Here is a 24,375-nt window from a genome sequence, read left to right as displayed (position 1 = left end):
GCCGCAGTGACATGAGAGCAGAGCGTACGAAAGGGTTGGAACTTTCCGCAGTCGTACTAACCTCTATATAGTTCCGCTCTGTATTGTCCCATTGGTATGCCTTCATTGTGATTCATGGACTCAGCAGCACTGTACCACCCTTTAGTACGGTCAAACACGGTGACCACGTGTGTGTTTGCTTTGGAAGCTCCGTGTCTAATGAATTTTATTGAAGCATCACTGAACAACTGCCCAGATTGCAACATTGAACTCCATTTGGAACGTCTGGTCTCAAACAAAGTCCCTAGCCTGAAATATGTTGCATGCACTAAAGTAGTTATAAGTAGGTTTCAGATACCTTTGAAGACGAAGTTTATTGATTCCACAAGATTTGTTGTAATGTGGCCATCGTTGTCATATGCCCTAGTCCACTTTTCCAATGGAATACTGTCGATCCACCGTACTGCATCTGTGTTTGACAATCTGATGTCTTTGCGGTGGTGTTTGAAAGAAGATTCTAATAATGCGTAACCTGCGTTGAAAACCTTCTTCCGTAATGTTTTGTCTTTGATCTCTCGCATAAAATTCTGAGCGATATGTCTAATGCAGAAGACATGCATCGATGGAGGATCCTGCCAGCCATTATCAATGTTTTTGTATGCACTGACTATTGAAGGGTGTCAGTCAGAGATTAAACATAAGTTAGGTTGAGGAGCAACGTGCATTCGGAGATTTCTTAGGAAAAAACTTCATCCCTCAGCAGTCTCCCCTTCAACTAGGGCAAAGGCGATTGAAAAAATATTGTTGTTGCCATCTTGTGCCACTGCCACCAGTAACATTCATTTATATTTCTCGTACAAAGCAAGCATGTGCCCTAGCATTAGGCGCCTCTTCCTCGCATGCATAAAAAGACATGCATGCGCCACTAGCTTTGGCGCATGTGACCATGCATGTCATAAAGCAAGCATGCGCCATAGCCTTAGGAACTTACATCTATGTCACATGCATGCACCCTATCTAATGCTTCACATGCTGCGTACCTATTCAACCTCTGCAACGCTTACTCATCTATAAATAAGGCATCAACTCAGAACACTCAACATCTGTAACACTAACAATCAACCTCTACAACACTCCATCTTTACCATACTCAACCTCTTCAACACTTAACCTCTTCAACATTATGTCTCTATTGACTATGGGTGATGAACATCGAGGAACAATCGACAATATCTCGTCATTTATATGTCATTACTTCTTCTTACTTATTTCATATTTATTTCTTATTTATGCTTTTATTGTATATTACTTCTTATTTTATTTCTTACTTATGTTTTATTAGGATCCAAAACGATTTTGATGCCGTGTACATGAATATGTACCCCACGATCCTTTGATAGAACCATATATTCGAGGATGCGGTTTTGGAAATCTCCTCAACATAGTCTCGTACTCGATTGACTACAAATTTATTCCTGCTTTGTTGGAGAGACGGAGACTCGAGACCCACACATTTCACCTTCCTTTCGGTGAGTGTACCGTCACACTTGAGGATGTCTACATGTTGTTGGGTCTATGTATCGATGGTAAATTCGTGAATGGTAAAGTTAACTAGGATAACTCTATTTGCAATGAGTTATTGGGTGCCCCTTTGTGTGACGACCAAGTTACGGGAGAGACATCCGATCAAGCTAGGGGGCAAGGTATTAATTTAAGATATCTCAAACAATATTATGCGAGTATAGCATTGACCGAAGAATCTATTGAGTACGAAAAAATAATTAAATCTCGGTGTTATATTATAATTTTATTTGATAATTTTTTATTTCCCGAAAGTACTAGTAATACGATAAATATTATGTATTTACCGTTGTTACGAAACATAAATAAGGTAAGCACATATAGTTGGGATTCAGCTGTTTTGGCCCATCTATATAGTGCGATGTGTAAAAATGCCAAAAAAATACTTGTACTTCTTATTCATGCGCATATTTGCTACAAGCATGAGGTTGGTCAAGAATGTCGTCACTCGCCCCGGTAAACGAGAAGCCATTCATATTCCCATTTGTAACAAAGTAAGTTTAAAACTTTACCATATAATTAATTAGATTTTATATTACAATTAACTGTAAATAATATTTTTCAATTGTTTTTGATCTATGTGGTCAGTTAGAGGGACGTACTATAATAGGTGTCCGAAACACGCTATAGTAGTCTATCGCAATCTATTGGATCACATTGGACGAGATGATGTAATACTCCTACACAACTCTATTTTAATTTAAAAATAATTATCAAATTATTTATCATCTAATAATGTCGTATTGTTGTACAGTTTATTTGGAGGCCATATATGGGTCTTGATCATCAAGTTAACCATGATGATGTTGCAGTTTGGACAGCAAAAGCACCAATTATCCGGTTCACTACTGTGGAGATGCAGTAGAGTGACTGGGTAAAACTGCAGTTCGGCATGTAACAACAAATTCCAGAACCTCTAACGTGTTTGGGAGATCGACATCAAAAAAGAGTCGATACCCAATGAGATTATTCAGACTGTAGAGACTTCGCAAAAGAGACGTGCCGTCACTGGAGGAATCGACGACAACACATCTTAAATGAACCAGTCATACAGGGTGCTAGACCAACTTAATAGTATATGACACGGTTTAGGTCGGCTACAACGCAACAATTTGTGTCTGAGCCAAGGTATTTGATTGATCCACGCCAACTAGCTTCGTCATCATACGCCCAACAACAATGTCAAACCATCTAAACTCAACGACCAACCTCACACCATCACCCTACCACATACACCTAACAACCAAACACCCAACCTCGTAATCCATTCATGCCACACACCTAACCTCAAAACCAAAAATCAAACGCTACCCACCAACAACCATACACAACCAACACGACACTCTATAACCTAGATGATTCATACAATTCATGCCATCGCAGTCCCCCACCAATAACCACCCAAACATCCCATCACTACAACACCCAACCATTGTTTAACTATAGTACACCCTAGGAGCCATTGCTTCGTTTCCAAAATGATTAAATGTCCAAATTCGAGCAACTATACCGTCCACAATTCACCCAACCACATCGACCCAACTATGACAACATGGACACCGAACTCAATTACGGAAGCACTGTTGGTGAGAACCCCCAGCTATTGGGAACAAATGATGACACATCTATCAAATACCGTTGAACCTTCCACCAGACTTTCACACCAGCTACCATTGAATCATGTCAGCACTCAAAGACCCCAAACACCTCAAGAAAATCGTGGGAGACCTCAAAGACACACTAATGCACCTGAATGTGGAACATGGGGACGTTTCAATCAAGTTGGTCATTGAATTTTTGGTCAATTCCATGTAATTTTTATTATAACATAAATATTTTTTATTTAATTGTTAAATTAACATTAAAATAAAATAAAAAATTAAAGGTGCATGCGCCAGATGTATTGGTGCATACACCAATGCATACATGCATGCGCCAGATGTATTGGTCCATGATGAAGGTGAACCTGTTCATTATGCTTTTTATGTAGATATTGAACCAATCAATGTACCTGAAGCATTTAAAAACTCAAAATGGATGCAATCGATGAATTAAAAACTGAAGTCCATAGAAGTTAACATTCGTAACAACATTAAACAAGTAATCTAACAACATATGATAATATCATAATTGTAGTCTAATAAAAACAATATTGCTTATTATTAAATAGAATTATATTTTAAAAAATGAAATAAAAATAATAATTAAATATAAGAGATTTAAGTAAAATTACTAATAAAAAATATAATTAAAAATGTATTATTCTGTACTTTTATGTTAAAAATCATTTTGTATAATTTATAAAAAAAAGTGAATGAGTCTCAAATAAGAGCTCAATCCTCCTACAATTTCTCTAACATAGTAACAAAAACTTGGTAGTAGAAGGCTATGTTTGCTCTCTTTAACATAATAGGATATAGATAGCCGCCATTGATGTTTTTTTTTGGTATGTTGCTTCAAATTATTTAATAGGCAGCTTATTGTAGCTTGTCCCATTTCTAGTGAAGTGAAATTGAACTTGGTAGTAGAAGGATAAAAAAAAAAATGAAGAACAGCCGCCATTGATGTTTTTTTTTTTGGGAGATTAATTCTAGAAGAACAAATTGAAAGAATAATTTGAAGCAGTAATGGCGCTGCCTATGGGTAAGAAATTGGAGAAAAGGCTATGAGCAGTTAGGTATAAAAGTGACATTTTCTTTGTTTTGACAATGTCGATTTCTAGGTTAAGATGCGTTTTCGTTCCCAATTTTTCTCATTTTCAATGTCAAAGTCCCATTTTCCTTCGTCGTTTTCTCTCTTCTAACTCGATGCTATTCGACCAAGACAATCTCGTTTCCTCATTCAATCACTTGCTCCATCAGAATCCTACACCAACCATCTTTCAATTTGGCAACATTTTAGGTTCCCTTGTCAAGGCCAACCATTACTCCACTGTTATTTCACTTCATCGACAATTGGAATTAAGCACACGAATTGAATCAAACTTAGTCACTTTGAGCATTTTGATTAATTGCTTTTGTCAATTGGGTTATAACTCTCTTTCCTTTTCTGTATTTGCAAACATTCTCAAAAAGGGTTACCAGCCAAATGTCATAACTCTGACTACACTCATCAAGGGACACTGTCTCAAAGGTGAGGTCCATAAAGCATTGCAATTTCATGATAAGATGGTAGCGCAGGGGTTTCACTTTAATCAAGTTTGTTATGGCACCTTGATCAATGGGTTATGCAAAGTTGGAGAAACAGCAGCAGCCCTGCAATTTCTCAGACAAGTGGATGTGAAATTGGTTCAGCCTAATTCGGTAATGTACAACACTATTATTGATAGCTTGTGCAAAGATAAACTTGTTAATGATGCTTTTGATTTATGTTCTGAAATGCTTGCTAACAGAATCTCTCCTGATGTTTCCACTTATAACTCGTTAATTTATGGCCTTTCCATTGTGGGTGAATTGAAAGATGCAATTGGTTTGTTCAATAAAATGACATTGGAAAACATCATCCCCAATGCCTATACCTTTAATCTATTAGTTGATGCTTTTTGTAAGGAAGGAAAGGTGAAAGAAGCTAAAAATGTGTTTGCTGTGATGATAAAAAAAGGTGTAAAACCTGATGTTATTACTTATAGCTCTTTAATGGATGGATATTGTATGGTTAAAGAAGTGGACAAGGCCAAGGATATATTCAATGCTATGGCCCAGAGGAAAGTGACTGCTAATGTTCATAGCTACAGTATCATGATTAATGGATTATGTAAGATTAAAATGGTAGACGAAGCTATAAGTCTCTTCAAAGAAATGCATTTTAGAAAAATTATTCCTAATACGATAACTTATAGTTCCCTTATTGATGGCTTGTGCAAACTAGGGAGAATCTCATATGCTTTGGAGCTTGTCGATGAGATGTGTGTTAGAGGTCAGCCACCTAATATAATTACGTACAGTTCTATATTGTATGCTTTATGCAAAAACCATCAAGTTGATAAGGCAATTGCATTATTCGAAGAATTTAAAGACAAAGGTATTCAACCTAATGTGTACACATACACTATTCTCATCAATGGATTGTGTAAAGGTGGAAGACTAAAGGATGCACGAAAGGTTTTCGATGAACTTTTGGTCAAAGGCTACAATCTTGATGTCTATATATATACTGTTATGATCCATGGATTTTGTAACAGTGGTTTGTTTGATGAAGCATTGACCATGCTGTCCAAAATGAAAGACAATGGTTGCATTCCAAATGCTCAAACTTATGAAATCATTATTATTTCCCTATTTGAAAATGATGAAAATGATAAAGCAGAGAAACTTCTTCGTGAAATGATTGCGAAAGGTCTACTATAAAATCGAAAATAGGAAAGATGCTTATTTAGGCCTTCATGCAAGATGTTTGGTTTTAAGGTATTGCTCTTATCTCTTGAATGTCATTGCTATAATGTAATCACAATAGTTTCATTGATACAATGTCCTGCTGAATTTGTTTCCACCAAAAAATTTACCATCAGCCTAAAGTAGTACTACAATTTACAGTTCCTATTTTACAGATTTGTTGATCTCTTAATGGGTACATGTTCAAATGCACATCATTATCATTCACAGTTTAGAAAATGTTGAAAATGTAATTGGGATCATGGATTCATGTTTGCTTATTTAGGCCTAAAAGCATGGCCCATGATATTTAGGTGAAATGGTTGGTTAGAGAAGTAGAACATTGTGAGTTCTGATTTCAGTTTTAGATTTGGAAGTCAGGGTCTCATTTCCTTTGGTTTTGATCTGTTTCTGTTGTCTTTTTAATGTTATTGGTGTTCTGAAATTACAGTACTTTCACTAGTAAAATGTCCCTTTGAATTTGTTTCCACCAAAATACATGTAGCAGCTGGGCTGTTTATATCTATCTATTTGGAATCCTAACAAATGCAAATGTAGATTTAGGACACATGATTTATTTTGGCAACAAAAATGCAGTAAGGTACTGCTAACTAGTAACTACTACTATTAGGAGTTTAGGACACAGGAATTTAAGTTATAGATTTAGGAAGTTATATACAATATACAGTATGACAAACTATACTACAAAATTCTTAACAACTAATAATAATTCGATTTTGGATCTTCATATTTAGTAGCAAGTGAGAATATCACTCCGTTTCTTGCAATTGTGTATTACAAAAATAAACTTCTTTCATATTTTGTCTAGTACCTGATAACATTTATGTCAAAACCCGAATTTTGAGTTGGCTCATATTCAGGTTGGTTGGATTCGCGGGTAAACTAGTATAGGTTGGTTGGGTTCACAAATAACTTAAATATTTTAATGACTTAAAATGTGATCACTTTGATTTACTAATTACTTTTTAAATAATGTTATCAATTAAATGCTCAAGTATGATACATGTTATCAAACTAGTATATATAGAAGTGTCCTCAAAATTGTACCCGGAACTTTGTTTTCTTTTTATATGATCTACTTGATACGTAGTTTCTTTTTCAAACATAAGACATCCTCCAAATGGATATTCTTATTACTGCACCCAGCAGTGTGAATGAAGTATTTGTAGTAGTTTCACGATATATTGGCACCAGTAACAACTAACAACCACATTTTACACTTACTGTAATATTCCAAATTCAAAAGTGAAAGTTTGTAAATAACACTTTGAACCTTGGTCTTTATAATTGAATTTATGTTTTTTCCACTGCCACATTTTTAACTTACTGCTAACCAGTATAATATCGGATAATATATGGTCTGAACATGGGTTTATAAGTGGGGGCAGTCCTCACTCTACCAACCGGTTTTGTAGGGTTGGATTATTTTTCCTCTCAATCATTTTGTACAACCTTGTCTACTCTATATTTGTTTGTTATATTTTTATTACTAGTTTAATATACATCTAGTTACGAGATAATCTTTTGACATTTTCTTATAAATAGAATACACCCCTCAGAAATTTCCACTTTGTTATGGTTTCTATGAGATAAATGTTGATCTTCCCTATTTTTTTATTACGGTGAATGCGTGAGAACTCCCACTTGTGTATGCAGGTGGAATATATGGGGCATATTTTGTACATTGGATTGAGGGCTCTTCCAATTGAAACGAGTGAGATATGTGCCATAGAGGCTGACATCGAACATTCTGGAAATGCCCATCGAATCTTCATGAAGGTTTCAGATATTTTTGGTAAGAAATTAAATTTTCTATTAGGATTGAATGATTTATTCTACCCAAAAGAACATGATAAAGGCAACACTGGTTAGTACATAAAGGAATTAGAATCGCTATCAAAAGTATTGAATGATTTATTTGACCCAAAAGAACATACGGAAAGATTGAATATCAAGTGAAGTGAATCTAAAATAAAGGTTTATTCGCCCTAGTTTAAATTAGAAGTGTAGTTTAAGTGAAAACTTAGAATTGGAGGTTACTTTACTAGTAGGCCGGACCATCTGATGCTACATTTTACCATTTCTAGAACCTTATGAAATAACTATTATTTCAGTCACTTAATTGGACGGGTTTAGAACTTTCCGTCAGTATTGCTAGTTTGTACAGAAAGTTAGACCTTTTTCTCTATAAATTACTTTCAGTCCTTTATAAATTTTTCATTATTCGAGTTTATGAAAAGCTGTGGACTCACCTTTTCTGCAGATTTTGATGTTAGTATGCCTTTATTCTTTGATTTGCATTTATTTATTTATCTTGGGTGAGACTTTGAAGGATCCAGACTGCTGTATAGACAAATTTCCATTGAAAAGAATTCTTGTAACAACTTATTTAATAGCCAGCTTATTGCAGCTTGTTCTATTTCTAGTGAAGTGAAATTGAACTTGGTAGTAGAAGGTTATGTTTGCTCTCTTTTACCATAATTTGCTATGATAAAAGCTAAATGTATGTGGCCTGGCCTAGAACATTTTCCATTCATCTGTCTCACTTGCTTGGTTGTCACTACTATTTAGTTCAGCAGTCGTAGCTTTTCTCACAGAACCTGCTGGTCTGTTTACCCCCCCACTCAGTTCAAAGCAAGCATTTAGGTTCCTTTGTTGAAGCTGTTTCATCCGCTAGGGGCACTAGTGGTACTAGTTCTACTATTATCATGTAGATAATAAATTATTTAAATAAGTCATCCTCACATCTAGATTGTGTGCTATATAAACTGTTTAAATTGACCATTTCAATTTTTCTTTTACAGGTGTTGAAGTGATTTAAGAACTGGAGTTATGATACTGATTTAACACAAGTTGCAGAACTGCATGCTAAGGTAGATTTTGTAGTATGGTTAGCGTAGTTGATAGTTTTCATATTAAATCTTTATGATGTGTTGTGGGGTGTCTTATTTATTTTCTGATCACTGTGTTAAGCTATATATAGACGGTGCATTCTTTGCTGTGCTGCTCTATAGCTCTAAAGTAGCTTTATTGTAATTGAACTGTGAAAATAAATTTAGTTTTGTGCCAGTGCTTTTATACGTGGTTTTTTACTCTCATGCACACAAAGTCTGTTTCTAGTCTCTTTTATAGCAAGTCAGCTATTTTACACGCTTTAGAGGATTTAAATAACTGAACAGTATTGAAAGGAAAAAGAATGCCACAAGTATATGTATTTGAGATGTTTATAATTGATAATATCTACAAGTATTCTTTTATCAATGTCTATCAAAGGTGTTGCTTGTTGGGCATCTTTCTCAGGTGTCAGCTCCAATTCTTCTATAACAACATGCTTATTCCAAATAAGCAGCATGCTGATGGGGCAGTAGAAAGATTCAAGGTTAGACTTGTAGCACAAGGCTTCATTCAAACAGAAGGCTTGGATTACTTTGAAACCTTTTCACCAGTAGCCAAACTGTCCACTGCGAGGCTTTTTCTTCCCTTAGCTTCCACTGATTGTTGGCATCTTCATCAATTCAGTTCCTCTGTGAGGCTTTTGCTTGCCTTAGCTTCCATGCATTTTTCTGATGTTTTTACCAAGGCATCATACATTGCTTCGTTTTTTAGATGCTTTACAAGCTTGGTATGGTGGGCATGTTCCACCTTCAAACTTGGAGGTAACAGAAGAAGAAGCAAGTCAAGAAGTCAATATAAAAGACTCTAGCTGATTTTCCCTCTTAATTTCTTCCTTTTTGATCATGGAGTTTTACTCATAATCATTAATCAATGAACACACAATGTTTGATAATAAAGTTCGGCCAATTTTTGTCTCCAACCACAGAGCATCTGCAGTTCCTCTGTATTAATGGTGAAAGATTAGAGTTTACAGTGTACAAGTTACAACTCTACCTCTGAATGGTACTGTCGGAGCCTTCGCTCCTCCGCACCCCCTGCATCAAACGTCTCCACTTATCAGTAACTATCAATATGTAATAATCTACTTTTTATATGTTAATCAATGATTGATATTATTAACTCTACTGTCTAAACCAAATTAGCCACTTTAGAGCTGTCAGATCTTTAATTTGTTACTTGGTAGCTTTGACTTTGAGCCAAAACAAACAAAAGGAGATCAAATTAATTGAGCATAAATAAAGTCTTTTGATGAAATTTAACTAATCTAATCATGAGACATGTGATGAAGTAGACTAGATTCTTGATTTCTTATACAATAATGATACAAACGTGTCAAATAAAAAATAATGCTTTTGGTACTTCCAAGTTCCAACACTATTCTTTATTTTCCACTTGTGTTTTTAATATAGAGAAGTTGAACAATAAAGAAATAGCAAGTAGTAAAGTGGTTTCACATTGGTCTACGGATTCTAGGCAGTGTAAGAGTGATGCCATCTGAATCAGTTTCTTCTCTTGTTTCATTTTAGATCTATACATCAGATACACACATCTCATCAATATTTTTATGGCAATCACCACCTTCTTTTTTCTCGTATAATTTCACATATGATGTGTTCCTCAGTTTCATATGTGTTGATACTCGTTTAGGCTTTACAGAAAATCTCTACAAAGCTTTCACCGACAAGGGAATCCAGACCTTCATTGATGACAGGGAGCTTAGAGGGAAAGAAATCACACCCTCACTTGTAAAGGCAATTGAAGAATCAAAGATTGTCATTCCCGTGTTCTCTACCAACTATGCTTCTTCATTTTGCTTAGATGAACTTGTCCATATCAATGAGTGTGTCAATAGGAAGGGTCGTTTGGTTTTACCCGTATTCTATGGCGTGGATCCTTCTCACGTGCGTCATCAAATTGGAAGCTACGACGAAGGATTGGATAAGCTGGAAGACAAGCTTCAAAATAGCATGGAGAGGTTGAAGAATTGGAAGTTGGCTCTTAATCAAATAGCTAACTTGTCGGGCTACCATTTCAATATTGGGTACCAACTTCACTCCTGTCTTTTGTTGATATTTGTAAATATAATATTAAGAATGTTTGTATATCGAGTAGTCCCACATCGACTATATCATGTAGTTAGTTATAATCTCTCTCTATATAATAAAGTCTCCGTAGTGCTTTTCAAAACACACTATTTATTCAAATGTCTCTTAGTCTCTTGTATTTCAACATGGTATCAGAGCCTTCTAAGAGGCAATTCTTTCTTCGCCATATTTTATCCGGTTGACCCACTGTCTTCCGGTGATATTTTTTTCTTCAAACCGTGTCATCACTCTAGTTTGCCTCTCACTTTTCAAATTTCTCCGGTAACCTACCAGCAAAAGCGCCTCTTCCGATCCAGTCGTTCCCCACTTTTAATCGGCAGAAACCTCCGCACGTCCAATGGCCGACCGATCCTGACAATTTTTCCACCGCCCCACTCTCCATAGGATAATTGTTTCAGATCTGATACTCATGGCTACTTCTCATAACTGTACGCCAAACTATGATAATTTCCTCATGTGGTATCAGAATTATCAGAACTTAGATTCTACTGCTTTGATAGCACACACTAGTAATTTATCTGCTTGTCTCTCTCAATCATCTTCTCTTGGATCTTGGGTCCTTGATTCTGGTGCGTCTGATCATGTTACCGGTAATAAAAATCTTTTCTCTTCCTTCTCTACATCCGGTTTCTTACCTACTATAACTTCTGTCAATGGTTCTCAAACCTGATTTGAAGGGATTGGTACTGTTCAAATTCTACCTTCTCTTACGGTTACTTCTGTCCTCTATGTACCTGATTGTCCATTTAATTTACTTTCAGTCAGTCGTTTAACTCGTTCTCTTGATTGTAGTGTCACCTTCACTAACAATAATGTTATCCTGCAGGATTGGAGTTCGGGACGGACGATTGGTGTCGGATATGAGTCTCAAGGCCTTTATTACCTCTCAGTGTCATCTCAGACATGCTCAGCCAAAGATTCTCCACTCACTATCCATGCTCAGTTAAGTCATCCCAGTCTTTCCAAACTACATAAGTTGGTGCCAAATTTATCGAAGGTATCTAATTTACATTGTGAGTCGTGTCAGCTAGGGAAACACACTCGTGGTCAGTTTCCCAATCAAGTCAATAAAAGAGCTTCGTCCCCTTTTGCTTTAGTTCACACCGATGTATGGGGTCCCTCGCGTACTGTCTCTACTCTTGAGTCTAGGTATTTCGTCACCTTTATTGATGATTTTTCACGTTGCACGTGGCTATTTTTAAGGAAGAATAGATCTGAATTATTTTCTATTTTTGAACAATTCTATCAAGAAATAAGAAATCAATTCGGTGTGTCTATCCGTACCTTAAGAAGTGACAATGCCCGTGAATATTTATCCCAACAATTTTAGAATTTTATGTCATCACAATGATATTCTCCATCAAACATCTTGTCCTCACACACCTCAACAAAACGGGGTAGCCGAATGCAAAAGTCGGCATCTTGTAGAAACCACTTGGACCATACTTCTCCATGGTAATGTTCCACTTCAGTTTTGGGGGGATGTTGTGCTAACGACATGTTACCTTATAAATCGCATGCCCTCATCTGTCCTTAACAATAAAATCCCTCATTCAATCATTTTTCCCAATTCTCCACTTCACCCAATTCCTCCCCGAGTCTTCGGGTCCACATGTTTTGTACACAATCTCGCTCCTGATCTTGATAAACTCTCAGCTCGATCATTAAAGTGTGTCTTTCTTGGTTATCATCGATCCAAAAAGGTTATCGTTGTTATTCACATACTCTACAATGATACATAGTATCGGCCGATGTCACCTTCTTCGAGTCAGTTCCATATTTCGAGTCCAGTCACGTAACTCTAGAACCCATTCAAGAAAGTACTCCCACATCTTTTTCGACAGTTATTAATGTCTCGCCTACCACTATCCCCCATCAGTCTAGGGCTCCTGACCCACCCACTTCTCGACCACTTCAAACATATCAGCGTCGTCACCCAACGCCTGTCGTCCCTGTCCCTGAAGTCATACCTGTCCCTGAGGTCATTGAAGACTCTCCTCCGACGCCTCCGCCATCACCAGATCTGATCCTGCAACCTGAGTCCGATCTTCCGATTGCCCTTCGAAAAGGTATACGTCAAACATGAAATCCTTCTCCATATTATATTGATTTATGTTATCATCGTCTTTCCCCTTTACAATATACTTGTTTGTCTTCTTTGTCTTCTGTTTCTGTTCCTAAAACTCCAGGTGAAGCATTATCTCACCCTGAGTGGAGACAAGTAATGATTGATGAAATGTGTGCTCTTCAAAGCAGTGGTACCTGGGAACTGGTTCCTCTACCCCATGGGAAATCTTTAGTAGGTTGTCGTTGGCTTTATACAGTGAAGGTTGGTTCAGATGGTAAGATTGATCGATTTAAAGCTCGCTTGGTAGCCAAAGGATACACTCAGATTTTTGGATTGGATTATAATGATACCTTCTTGCCTGTAGCCAAGATGTCATTTGTTAGATTTCTTCTAGCCATTGCAGCCTTCGACATTGGCCTCTTCATCAACTTGACATCAAAAATGCTTTTTTACATGGTGATCTTGAAGAGGAAGTATATATGGAGCAACCACCTGGATTTGTTGTTCAGGGGAGTAATCGAATATGGTGTGTAGGTTGCACATGTCTCTTTATGGTGGTCTTAAGCAATCTCCGAGAGCTTGGTTAGGAAGATTCAGCACTGTAGTACAATAGTTTGGTATGGTCCGTAGTGAAGCTGGCCATTCTATTTTTTATCGTCACTCAGCCCAAGGGTGTATTTATCTTATTGTGTATGTAGATGATATTGTCATAACTGATAGTGATCAGCAGGGTATACTCCAGTTAAAGCAACATCTCTCGAATCAATTTCAGACAAAAGATCTTGGTAAACTTCGTTATTTCTTGGGTATTGAGGTAGCCCAATCTAAAGATGATTTGGTGATTTCTCAGCGGAAATATGCTATGGATATTTTGGAAGAAACAAGTTTGTTGAATGCTAAACTAGCTGATACTCCTATGGATCCAGGTGTCAAACTACTACCCAATCAGGGGGAGCCTCTATCTGACTCAGGAAGCTATAGAAGATTGGTTGGAAAGTTGAATTATCTCACAGTCACTCGTCCAAACATTTCTTTTGCAGTTAGTGTGGTAAGTCAGTTCTTAAACTCCCCTTTTCAGGAACACATGGATGTTGTTATCCGGATTCTGAGATACATCAAATGTGCTACAGGAAAAGGTCTAGTGTATGAAAATAAAGGACATAGCCAGATAGTTGGATACTCCGATGCTGATTGGGCAGGGTCACCCATTGATCGACGACCCACTTCTGGGTATTGTGTACTTGTTGGAGGAAACCTTATATTCTGGAAAAGTAAGAAACAAAACGTAGTTGCAAGATCAAACGCCGAGGCAGAGTATATGACCATGGCAATGACAACATGTGAACTTATTTGGTTAAAACAGTTGCTCAAGGAACTTCAAAATAAAGAAGCAAGATCAATGACACTTATTTGTGATAATTAATCTGCATTGCACATTGCTTCAAATCCAATCTTCCATGAGAGAACCAAATATATTGAGACAGACTGTCACTTTGTCAGAGAGAAAATCGAATCAGGTGACATCGTCATAAACTTTGTCAACTCTAATGATCAATTGGCAGACATGTTTACAAAATCTCTGCGAAGCCCTAAAACTAATTATATATGTAACAAGCATGGTGCATTTGACTTATATGCTCAAGCTTGAGGGGGAGTGTTAATATTTGTAAATATAGTATTAAGAATGTTTGTATATCGAATAGTCCCACATCGACTATATCATGTAATTAGTTATAATCTCTCTCTCTATAATAAAGTCTCCGTAGTGCTTTTCAAAACACACGGTTTATTCAAATGTCTCTTAGTCTCTTGTATTTTAACACCTTTCTTTAATTTTTCAATTGTCTGAATATATATCAATATTTTAAATGAGGAAAGATAGATATTGCCTTTTTATGTTGAATAAGTCAGTTCATTGTATGTAAACAATTTGAATTGTGATAATAGATTTACCAATACATGTATGTGATTTTGAAGCATCTACTCAAACTTATGTCATTGGACAGGAATGAATATGAATACGAGTTTATTGTGAAAATAGTCCAAGAGGTCTCCAACAAGATCTACCGTGGTCCTTTACATATTGCAGATTACCCCGTTGGACTCGAGTCTCGACTACTTCAGTTAATGTCACATCTAGATGTTGAATATGATCATGGAATCCAAATGTTGGGGATCTGCAGAATTGGAGGATTAGGTAAACGCACACTTGCACGGGCAGTTTATAATTTGATTGCCGACAGGTTTGAATGTTTATGTTTTCTCCATAATGTTTGAGAAAATTCAGCTAAACACGACTTAGAACAACTCCAAGAGAAAATTCTTTCCAAAATAGTTGACTTGGATATTAAGATAGGAGATGTTAGTGAAGGAATTCCGTTAATAAAGCAAAGGCTACAACAAAAGAAGGTTCTTTTGATTCTGGACGATGTTGACAAATTGAAGCAACTGCAAGTTATGGCTGAAGGACTTGATTGGTTTGGTTCTGGCAGCATAATGATCATTACCACTCGAGACCAACATTTGCTAGCAAGTCATGGAATTTACAAAAAATATCAAGTACATGCATTAAGTAAAAAAGAATCCCTTGAATTGCTCAACTGGAAGCCTTTTAAACATACGACAGTTGCTTCGAGCTATGATGACATTTTAGACCATGCAATAGCTTATGCTTCTGGCCTTCCATTGGTTTTAGAAGTATTAGGTCCCAACTTGTTTGAAAAGAATATAGAAGAATGGAAATCTATATTACATAGGTATGAAAGGATTCCTAATAAAGAGATCCAAAAGATACTTAAAGTAAGCTTTGATGCTCTGGAGGAAGACGAGCAGGGTGTTTTTCTCGACATTGCGTGTTGCTTCAAAGGGTATGATTTGAGAGAGGTCAAAGATATACTTTGTGCTCATCATGGCCAATGCATAGACTATCTTATCGGTGTCTTGGTCGAGAAAAATCTCATCAAGATTATTCATTTGGATTCACATGCTACTGTGACATTACATGACTTAATAGAGGACATGGGTAAAGAAATTGTAAGACAAGAATCACCCAAAGAGCCTGGAAAACGCAGTAGGTTGTGGTTCTATGAGGATATAGTTAAAGTTTTTGAAGAAAATTTGGTGAGCAAGATTGTTATATACAGATGATTTGTTTTTTCATCTTTCATCTTGATTTAGTTTGTTTGATTATTAGAGCTATTAATGATTATATATTAATTGTATGTAAAATCTATAAGTATATGTTGAAGTTGTAACATATATACATGGATTTTTGTTCACCTGTGTTTTTTTTTTCTTCTTAAAGGGAACAAGTCAAATTGAAATTATATATTTGAAATTCCCACTATTTGAAGAGGAGGTCGACAACGAAGAAGAGGTAGAATGGAAAGGAGATGAACTGAAGAAGATGAAAAACCTCAAAACACTTATTATAAAAAATGGTCGCTTTTCTAGAGCTCCTGAACAACTTCCAAATAGTTTAAGAGTTTTGGAATGGCCTAGATATCCTTCAAAGTATATGCCACGTGATTTTTGTCCAAAGAAACTGTCAGAACGAGCTGTACATGTGTTAATTAGTGATATATTCTATAGTTAAATAGGATTAAAATCCCATAAATAGGATTTGATTAGCTGTGTATGTATTTATAGAAATTATTGGTCCTTACTTATAGAATTGGTTGAGGGAAATGATAAGTATTTATTAGGAATTTCCTTTCCTAAATATATTGTATTCTATTTAAGAGCACAGGCTGCTCTAATCAATGATAAGAAAAATTATCTCTGTCATGGCATCAGAGCTCCAAAATCCATAGGAGCCTGTTAAAAATTGTGGCCTGCATTGCCATTGTTTCCGCTGTGCGGCCTGCATTGCCGATTTTATTTTACGGTCTATCTTGCCGTTTTTCCCAACAAAATTCAGAATGTCTGAACCAGTTAATACCCCTGCCCCAAACACCGGCTCTGTTGAGCTGAAAAATGTTCAACCTAGCCTTCGTCTCAATGGTAAAAACTACCTCAAATGGTCTCATTTTGTCCAAACCTTTTTAAAGGGGAAGGGCAAATTGAATCATCTTACTGGAAAGGATACTCCAGAAGCTACAGACGGGAAATTTGCTGCATGGGATGAAGAAGATGCTGTTGTAATATCATGGCTATGGAATTCCATGGTGCCTGAGATTAGTGACGCATGCATATTCATGAAGACTGCCAAAGAGGTGTGGGACAGCTGTAAAGAAAACTATTCCAAGGTTGGTGATGCTGCACAAATTTACGAAATTAAGATGAAGATTGCAACTACCAAGCAAGGAGATCAGTCCATTAGTGAGTATGCCCAAACTCTACAAAATCTATGGTTGGAGTTGGATCACTATGAACATTTTGAAGCAAAATGCACTGCAGATGCTACTTTACTAAAAAATTATAAGGAGAAGGATAGAATCTATAAGTTCTTAACCGGTCTGAACAATGAGTTTGATCCAATAAGGATTCAAGTACTCGGAAAAGAGTTACCCTCACTAAATGAAACCATGGCTGCCTTTCGAACAGAAGAATCACGAAGAGGAGTGATGATGAAGCCTCAATCAACTGAAAGTTCAGCCTTAGTAGCACAAAGTCGAGAGAAGAACATTGACCAATGGAAGAACGGGCAAACCGGAGGAGCTCCCAAAATGGAGATTGAAAGAGGGGATAACAAGGATTCTCTATGGTGTACCTTCTGCAAGAAGCCAAGGCACACCGAAGACAGATGCTGGAAACTTCATGGAAAACCGCCAAATCAGAACCGAAATTGGAACACCAAAGGCATTCAACGAGGAGGACCAGCACATGTCCACTTGGTCCAATCAAGTGTTGTCAAGGAAAGTCATTCCAAACCTACTGCTGATTTCAATTCAGAAGAAATTACAAGACTAAGGGAACTACTAGACTCTTTAGTCAAACCCACAAACACAGGTAGTTCTTCCATGACATTATCAGGTAGTTCTCATCCCTATGCTCTTAGTGTTTTACAATCTACAGGAAAAGGGACATGGATTGTTGATTCTGGGGCTACGAATCACATGACCCATTCCTCTACAGAGTTTATCTCTTACACACCGTGTCCAAGTAATAAAAAGATTGTCACTGCAGATGGCACTTTTATTACTGTTGCAGGAAAGGGAGATATTCCACTAAGTCAAAATTTAATGTTGAGAGATGTCTTGCATGTGCCCAAATTATCTGCCAAACTGTTATCTATTCACAAACTTACAACAGATTTACAATGCTTGGTAACATTCACTCCTACACTTTGCAAATTTCAGGATCAGGAAACGGGGAAGATGATTGGACTTGCTAGAGAGGACAATGGGCTCTACCTTCTTATGGAAGCGCGTGAGACAAGTAGCATTAAGAGTCAACTTCCACTGTCTTTGTTGTCAGAATCTATTCCTTCCCTCAATAAAGAAATCTGGTTGCGTCACTTCCGGTTGGGTCATCCTTCATTTAGCACTCTCAAAAATATGTTTCCCACCTTGTTTCAAGGTATAAACTTAGAAAATTTTCACTGTGATGATTGTGAACTTGCTAAACACAAACGTGTCAGCTTTCCTAATAATAATAAAAGAATGTCTACTCCTTTTTCCTTAATCCATAGTGATGTTTGGGGGCCATCCAATATCCCAAATATATCGGGGGCCCGTTGGTTTGTCATTTTTATTGATGATTGTACTAGAGTGTCATGGATGTATCTCTTAAAACAAAAAAGTGAAGTCACTCAAATATTTAAATTGTTTTTCCAAATGATAAAAACCCAATTTGAGACTACCATTAAACGGTTTCGTTCTGACAATGCCAAAGATTATTTTAATCAAACATTGTCTTCCTTTTTCACTGAAAATGGTATTATTCATGAATCATCATGTGTCCACACCCCACAACAAAATGGGATGACTGAAAGAAAAATTGGGCATATTCTCAATGTTACCCGAGCATCTTTATTCCACACAAATGTTCCAAAACAATATTGGGGGGAGGCTGCTCTTACTGCAGCCTACTTGATTAATCGCTTACCCTCTCAAATTCTTCAGAATAACAGCCCCATTCAGCTCCTCTCCAAATTCTACCCAAATTTCAAAACTTCAAACCACCTAGTTCCTAGGATCTTTGGGTGTGTGTCATTTGTCCATGTTCATTCTCCACATCGAGGAAAACTTGATCCCCGAGCTATTAAATGCATATTTCTTGGTTACTCGCCTACCCAAAAAGGTTACAAGTGTTATCAACCTACAACAAAAAAGAATTTTGTGTCTATTGATGTCACTTTTGTCGAAACCGAATCCTTTTTTTCCAAACCTTATCTTCAGGGGGAGAAGGAATGCATCGAAGATAAGGATGATTTGTTCAAAGACCTTTCTTTTATGCCCAAGACTCCCGAGTCAAGTCCTATAACCACTTCATTACAGACTTCTAATGCTACTCGTCCACTACAAGTTTACACAAGAAGGGCAACACCTATTATCCAATCTGTGCAAGTCCCAGAATCTGACCCAATTCTTGAAACTGTAATCAATGAGACTGTTTTAGAGGAGCAAATTGTGCCCCCTGAAACTGAAGTTGTTGGGACTGATTTAGAGGAGCAGAATATATCCATGGATGCTAGAGATCTTCCAATTGCAATAAGGAAGGATGTTAGAGCATGTACAAAAAGGCCAAGGTATCCAATGTCTCACTTTATATCCTATGATAATTTGTCCAACAATCATAGAAGTTTTCTTGCTCATTTAAACACTACCGCTATCCCAAAAAATGTTACCGAAGCACTAGATAGCAAAGAGTGGAGAGAAGCTATGAAAGTTGAAATGGATGCACTTGAGAAAAATGGAACTTGGAAGTTAGTAGAGCTTCCTAATGACAAAAAACTTGTTGGCTGTAAATGGGTATTCACCCTTAAATACAAGTCCGATGGAACACTAGAAAGGTATAAAGCAAGACTAGTAGCTAAGGGGTACACACAAACATATGGGATTGACTATCATGAGACTTTCTCTCCTGTCGCAAAAATGAGCACTGTCAGAATTTTGTTATCTCTAGCAGCTAACTATGGATGAAATTTGCAGCAATTCGATGTCAAGAATGCTTTCCTACATGGCAACCTTGAAGAGGAAATTTACATGGAGGTCCCACCTGGGTTTAACTTTGAGAAAGACAAAGTTTGTAAGCTAAGGAAGGCCCTTTATGGACTGAAACAGTCCCCTAGGGCCTGGTTTGGCAGGTTTACCACTGTGATGAAAGATATGGGATATAAACAAAGTCAGGGAGATCACACTTTGTTTACTAAGCATTCAGCCTTAGGGGGAGTTACTGCACTAATTGTTTATGTGGATGATATAATTGTAACAGGAAATCATCAAGCAGAAATGGATAGCCTAAAAGTGTGTTTGCTAAAAGAGTTTGAAGTAAAAGAGTTGGGCAGATTAAAATATTTTTTGGGCCTTGAAGTGGCACACTCTCGTCACGGTATTTTCATCTCTCAACAGAAGTATGTGCTGGATTTATTATCTGAAACTGGTAAATTGGGATGCAAACCAGTAGAAACTCCAATTGAACAAAATCACAGACTTAGTGAATTTGTTGAAGATGCAACTGTGGACAGAGAATCCTATCAAAAGTTGGTTGGAAAGTTAATCTATTTATCTCACACTAGGCCAGACATAGCTTATGCAGTGGGAGTGGTGAGTCAATTCATGCATAATCCCAAAGAAAATCATCTTAGAGCTGTTTACCGAATTTTGCAATACTTGAAGGGCACTCCTGGAAAAGGAATTCTATTTACAAAGGGTCAAGGAATTACTTTGGAAGCCTATACAGATGCTGATTATGCTGGATCAGTAGATGACAGAAGATCCACATCCGGATATTGTACTTTTCTTGGAGGAAACTTGGTGACTTGGAGGAGCAAAAAACAAAACGTTGTTGCGAGGTCAAGTGCAGAAGCAGAATTTCGGGCTATGGCTTTAGGTATTTGTGAACTCCTATGGCTGAAAATAATTCTACAAGACCTAAAGATTGAATGGAATGGACCCATGAAACTATATTGTGACAACAAGTCAGCAATAAACATTGCACATAATCCAGTGCAACATGATAGAACGAAGCATGTCGAAGTAGACAGACATTTCATCAAGGAAAAATTGGATAGTGGGACAATATGTATACCATTTGTATCAACTGGAAATCAGCTGGCAGATGTTCTTACAAAAGGATTAAGTGGTTCTACATTGCAATCTATTATCGGCAAGTTGGGAATGAGTAACATCCACTCTCCAACTTGAGGGGGAGTGTCAGAACGAGCTGTACATGTGTTAATTAGTGATATATTCTATAGTTAAATAGGATTAAAATCCCATAAATAGGATTTGATTAGCTGTGTATGTATTTATAGAAATTATTGGTCCTTACTTATAGAATTGATTGAGGGAAATGATAAGTATTTATTAGGAATTTCCTTTCCTAAATATATTGTATTCTATTTAAGAGCACAGGCTGCTCTAATCAATGATAAGAAAAATTATCTCTGTCAGAAACTTTCCATATGCAAGCTATCTGAAAATGGCTTTACTTCATTTGAGTTGTCTGGCTCATTAAGAAAGGTTGATCTATTGATTTCATTTCCCTCCATCTATATACCGATTCATCACTTTAACAATTGTTGTTTCTTTTTCTTTGTTTTTTTCTGTTGCAGAGGTTTCTACATCTGACAAAGCTAAATATAGACAACTCTGAATGTCTAACACAAATGTTTGATGTATCTGGTCTCCAAAATTTAGAAGAATTTTCGTTTCGAAAATGTGAGAATTTAGTCACAGTTCACGATTCTATTGGATTCCTCAATAAGTTGAAAAGATTAGATGCATTTGGTTGCAGCAAGCTGAAGAGTTTTCCGCCTTTGAAATTGACATCTCTAGAAGAATTGGAACTTTCATATTGTAAAAGTCTTGAGAATTTTCCAGAAATATTAGGAAAGATGGAAAATTTAACTGACATTTTTGTCGTGGACACCTCCATCCAAGAATTGCCATTCTCATTTCAAAATCTTACTCGACTTCGTAAATTAAGATTATGGGGACGCGAAAATCACATACTACAAAACAACATTCCCATGAAGCAAAAATTATTGATCAATGCTTCAGGTTGTTTGTCGCCAAAACCAAATGATAAACTGAGCTCGAGAGTGTCTTCAAATCTACAAACGCTTGGACTCCCAAAATGTAACCCGTCAAATGAATTTCTTTCATTAATTCTAACATTGGTTTGCTAAAGTGGAATATTTAGATCTATCAGGGAATAATTTCACAACTCTTCCAAAATGTCTCGAAGAATGCTGCTTTATGATTTCCCTTAATTTGAATGGTTGCAAGTATCTTCGAGAAATTCAAGGGATTCCACCAAAGTTAAGGCGTTTATCTGCATTACAATGCAAATCTTTGACAGCCATGAGTAGAAGCATGCTACTGAATCAGGTTTTATTTTTTATTCTTCCTGTCTTTTATTGCATGTTTCCTAGTATAGAATAATGTATCTTATATTTGTCTAGTTCAAAGACCAAGAATGAAAGAGATCAATAATTTAAGAACCAAATCAAAAGGTCAACCATTATCTTGCTAAACTAAACATGTGAATCATATTTTACTAATAGGAAGTGCATGAGTATGGAGGGACTGAGTTTATTTTGCCAAGAAGTACAAGTATTCCAGAGTGGTTTGAGCACCAAAGTAGGGGACCATCAATTTCTTTTTGGTTTCGTAATAAACGCCCTTCCGTAGCTCCCTTTGTGGTATGTAAATCGAAACGGAATAAATATGAGTCATACTCAACACATAACAAGTGCTACAATAATGAACTAATTTCATTAAAGGTCAAATTGTTCATCAATGGCTATAAATATAGATATTGCAAACTTGAGGTAAAACAAGGCCATACACATGTGTATGATTTGCAACTACATGACAGGGGTCTCAGAATTGCACTGGACAACGACGGAGTTTTGTCACCAACTGAATGGTTCCAAGTAGAGGTTAGGTATGTAGGTTCAATGGTGAATTCACTTCGTATAAAAAGCGGAATCCACGTATTCACGCACAAAAGTAGCATGGAGGATATTCAATTCAACGACCCTTCCTTGTAAAAAAAGAAAAGCAGTTGATGATGATGAACATTCACAGTAGTGCAGAAGAATCACAAAATTATGTGTCGGTGAAAAGGCATAGATTTGTTACTTGACATGCAAGTTTTTGTGTGTGTAGAATTTGTATACTTATGTTTGAGCAAAGATGCATGGATCAACTGTCATGGATGTGAAAATGGTGATGTAGTAGTTTTCATTTCTTCTTGTTCCAACAATGCATAAAGTATTATGATACAAGTTCAATGATGTCAACAAAAAAAAAAGGCCAGAACTGATTTCAAGTGTTTTCATTCTTTTTCTTTCCGTGTTTGAGTATTATGCACTTTTATAGCATACATCTATCCAATTTATGCATTTTCTGATAATTATAACAAACATATATTAACTCGGAATGAAAGTGTCCGCGGTCTAACAATGTGGCATCTTGTTCAATTTAGATGTAACTGAAGTTGATATTGGAACTGTTGGGGAAGTCTGGAGAACTGTGTCAAGAAGTGTTAATGGGTCAAATATTCATGGTTCTAAGAGACCTTGACGCCACGTATCCATCTAAAGTCTTTAAGGCAATGGGGATATGAGTCACCTCTCTTATAAACCTAATATTTTCTTATATGAAGAAAAAAAAATGAAACAGAAATGAAAAGATGAAATAAAAAATTCATGTAGATAATTTTAGAATATTACAACACAGGTTTTCGAAAGCCTGTCTCTCCACGATTCAAATTCTTCCTAATTTTCCTAAATGCTTTCTTAATTTTGGTTTGCCTCTATTTATACTCCATTTAACATCTGTTCCTAATCGACACAATTAATATGAAGGGTTGTGACTGTTAGATTTGATACTGTTTGGTTCCAAAGATTACATCCTTTCTCCACCAGTTGCATCCTCTTGGGTCACACTTCTTGACACTAATGGGTGTGTCTCCACTAGGGGTGTTCGTGGTTCATAAACTGCATTGAACCAAACCACATTTATAGTTCAGTTCAGTTTATAATAACCATTTTACAAAAAATGCAGTTAATTGCAAAAATGGTTTCAATTCAATTTAAAACTAGTTTATAACTGGTTTGTATTTATAAACTAGTTTATAATCAGTTTGCAATTATAAACCAATTTTATAATTTGAACTCTTTTAAAATCAATTTTTTTAATTTTATAAAAATTAATTAATTTAAAAAAAAAGAATATTTGAA

General features: G+C 36.4%; 2 protein-coding genes and 1 pseudogene across 11 annotated transcripts; all 3 read left to right on the top strand.

The window, feature by feature from the left end:
- Nucleotides 1-3,931: 3,931 nt before the first annotated feature.
- Nucleotides 3,932-10,630, top strand: LOC127132219 (pentatricopeptide repeat-containing protein At1g62930, chloroplastic). Of its 10 annotated transcripts, none has more exons than XM_051061188.1 (5): nt 3,932-4,203; nt 4,635-5,963; nt 7,608-8,639; nt 8,756-8,824; nt 9,252-10,473. In XM_051061188.1, exon 2 carries the CDS (start codon nt 4,728-4,730, stop codon nt 5,904-5,906), a length of 1,179 nt encoding a protein of 392 aa, XP_050917145.1. In that variant the 5' UTR covers nt 3,932-4,203; nt 4,635-4,727; the 3' UTR covers nt 5,907-5,963; nt 7,608-8,639; nt 8,756-8,824; nt 9,252-10,473. The 10 variants fall into 10 exon arrangements, with proteins under 10 accessions (XP_050917145.1, XP_050917138.1, XP_050917133.1 ...); XM_051061181.1 differs by having other exon boundaries at nt 3,932-4,237; XM_051061176.1 differs by having other exon boundaries at nt 3,932-5,313; nt 5,428-5,963.
- On the top strand, nt 9,148-23,471 carry LOC127104354 (TMV resistance protein N-like; annotated as a pseudogene).
- On the top strand, nt 11,226-14,733 carry LOC127132283 (uncharacterized mitochondrial protein AtMg00810-like). Its single transcript, XM_051061198.1, has 2 exons — nt 11,226-13,020; nt 13,141-14,733. Exon 2 carries the CDS (start codon nt 13,639-13,641, stop codon nt 14,440-14,442), a length of 804 nt encoding a protein of 267 aa, XP_050917155.1. The 5' UTR covers nt 11,226-13,020; nt 13,141-13,638; the 3' UTR covers nt 14,443-14,733.
- Nucleotides 23,472-24,375: the final 904 nt, after the last annotated feature.

This window comes from Lathyrus oleraceus, chromosome 1 (genome assembly GCF_024323335.1).
Source record: "Lathyrus oleraceus cultivar Zhongwan6 chromosome 1, CAAS_Psat_ZW6_1.0, whole genome shotgun sequence".
Classification (NCBI taxonomy): Eukaryota; Viridiplantae; Streptophyta; class Magnoliopsida; order Fabales; family Fabaceae; genus Lathyrus; species Lathyrus oleraceus.
Note: the sequence above shows the minus strand (reverse complement) of the source record. Positions and strands in the feature narration are given on the sequence as shown.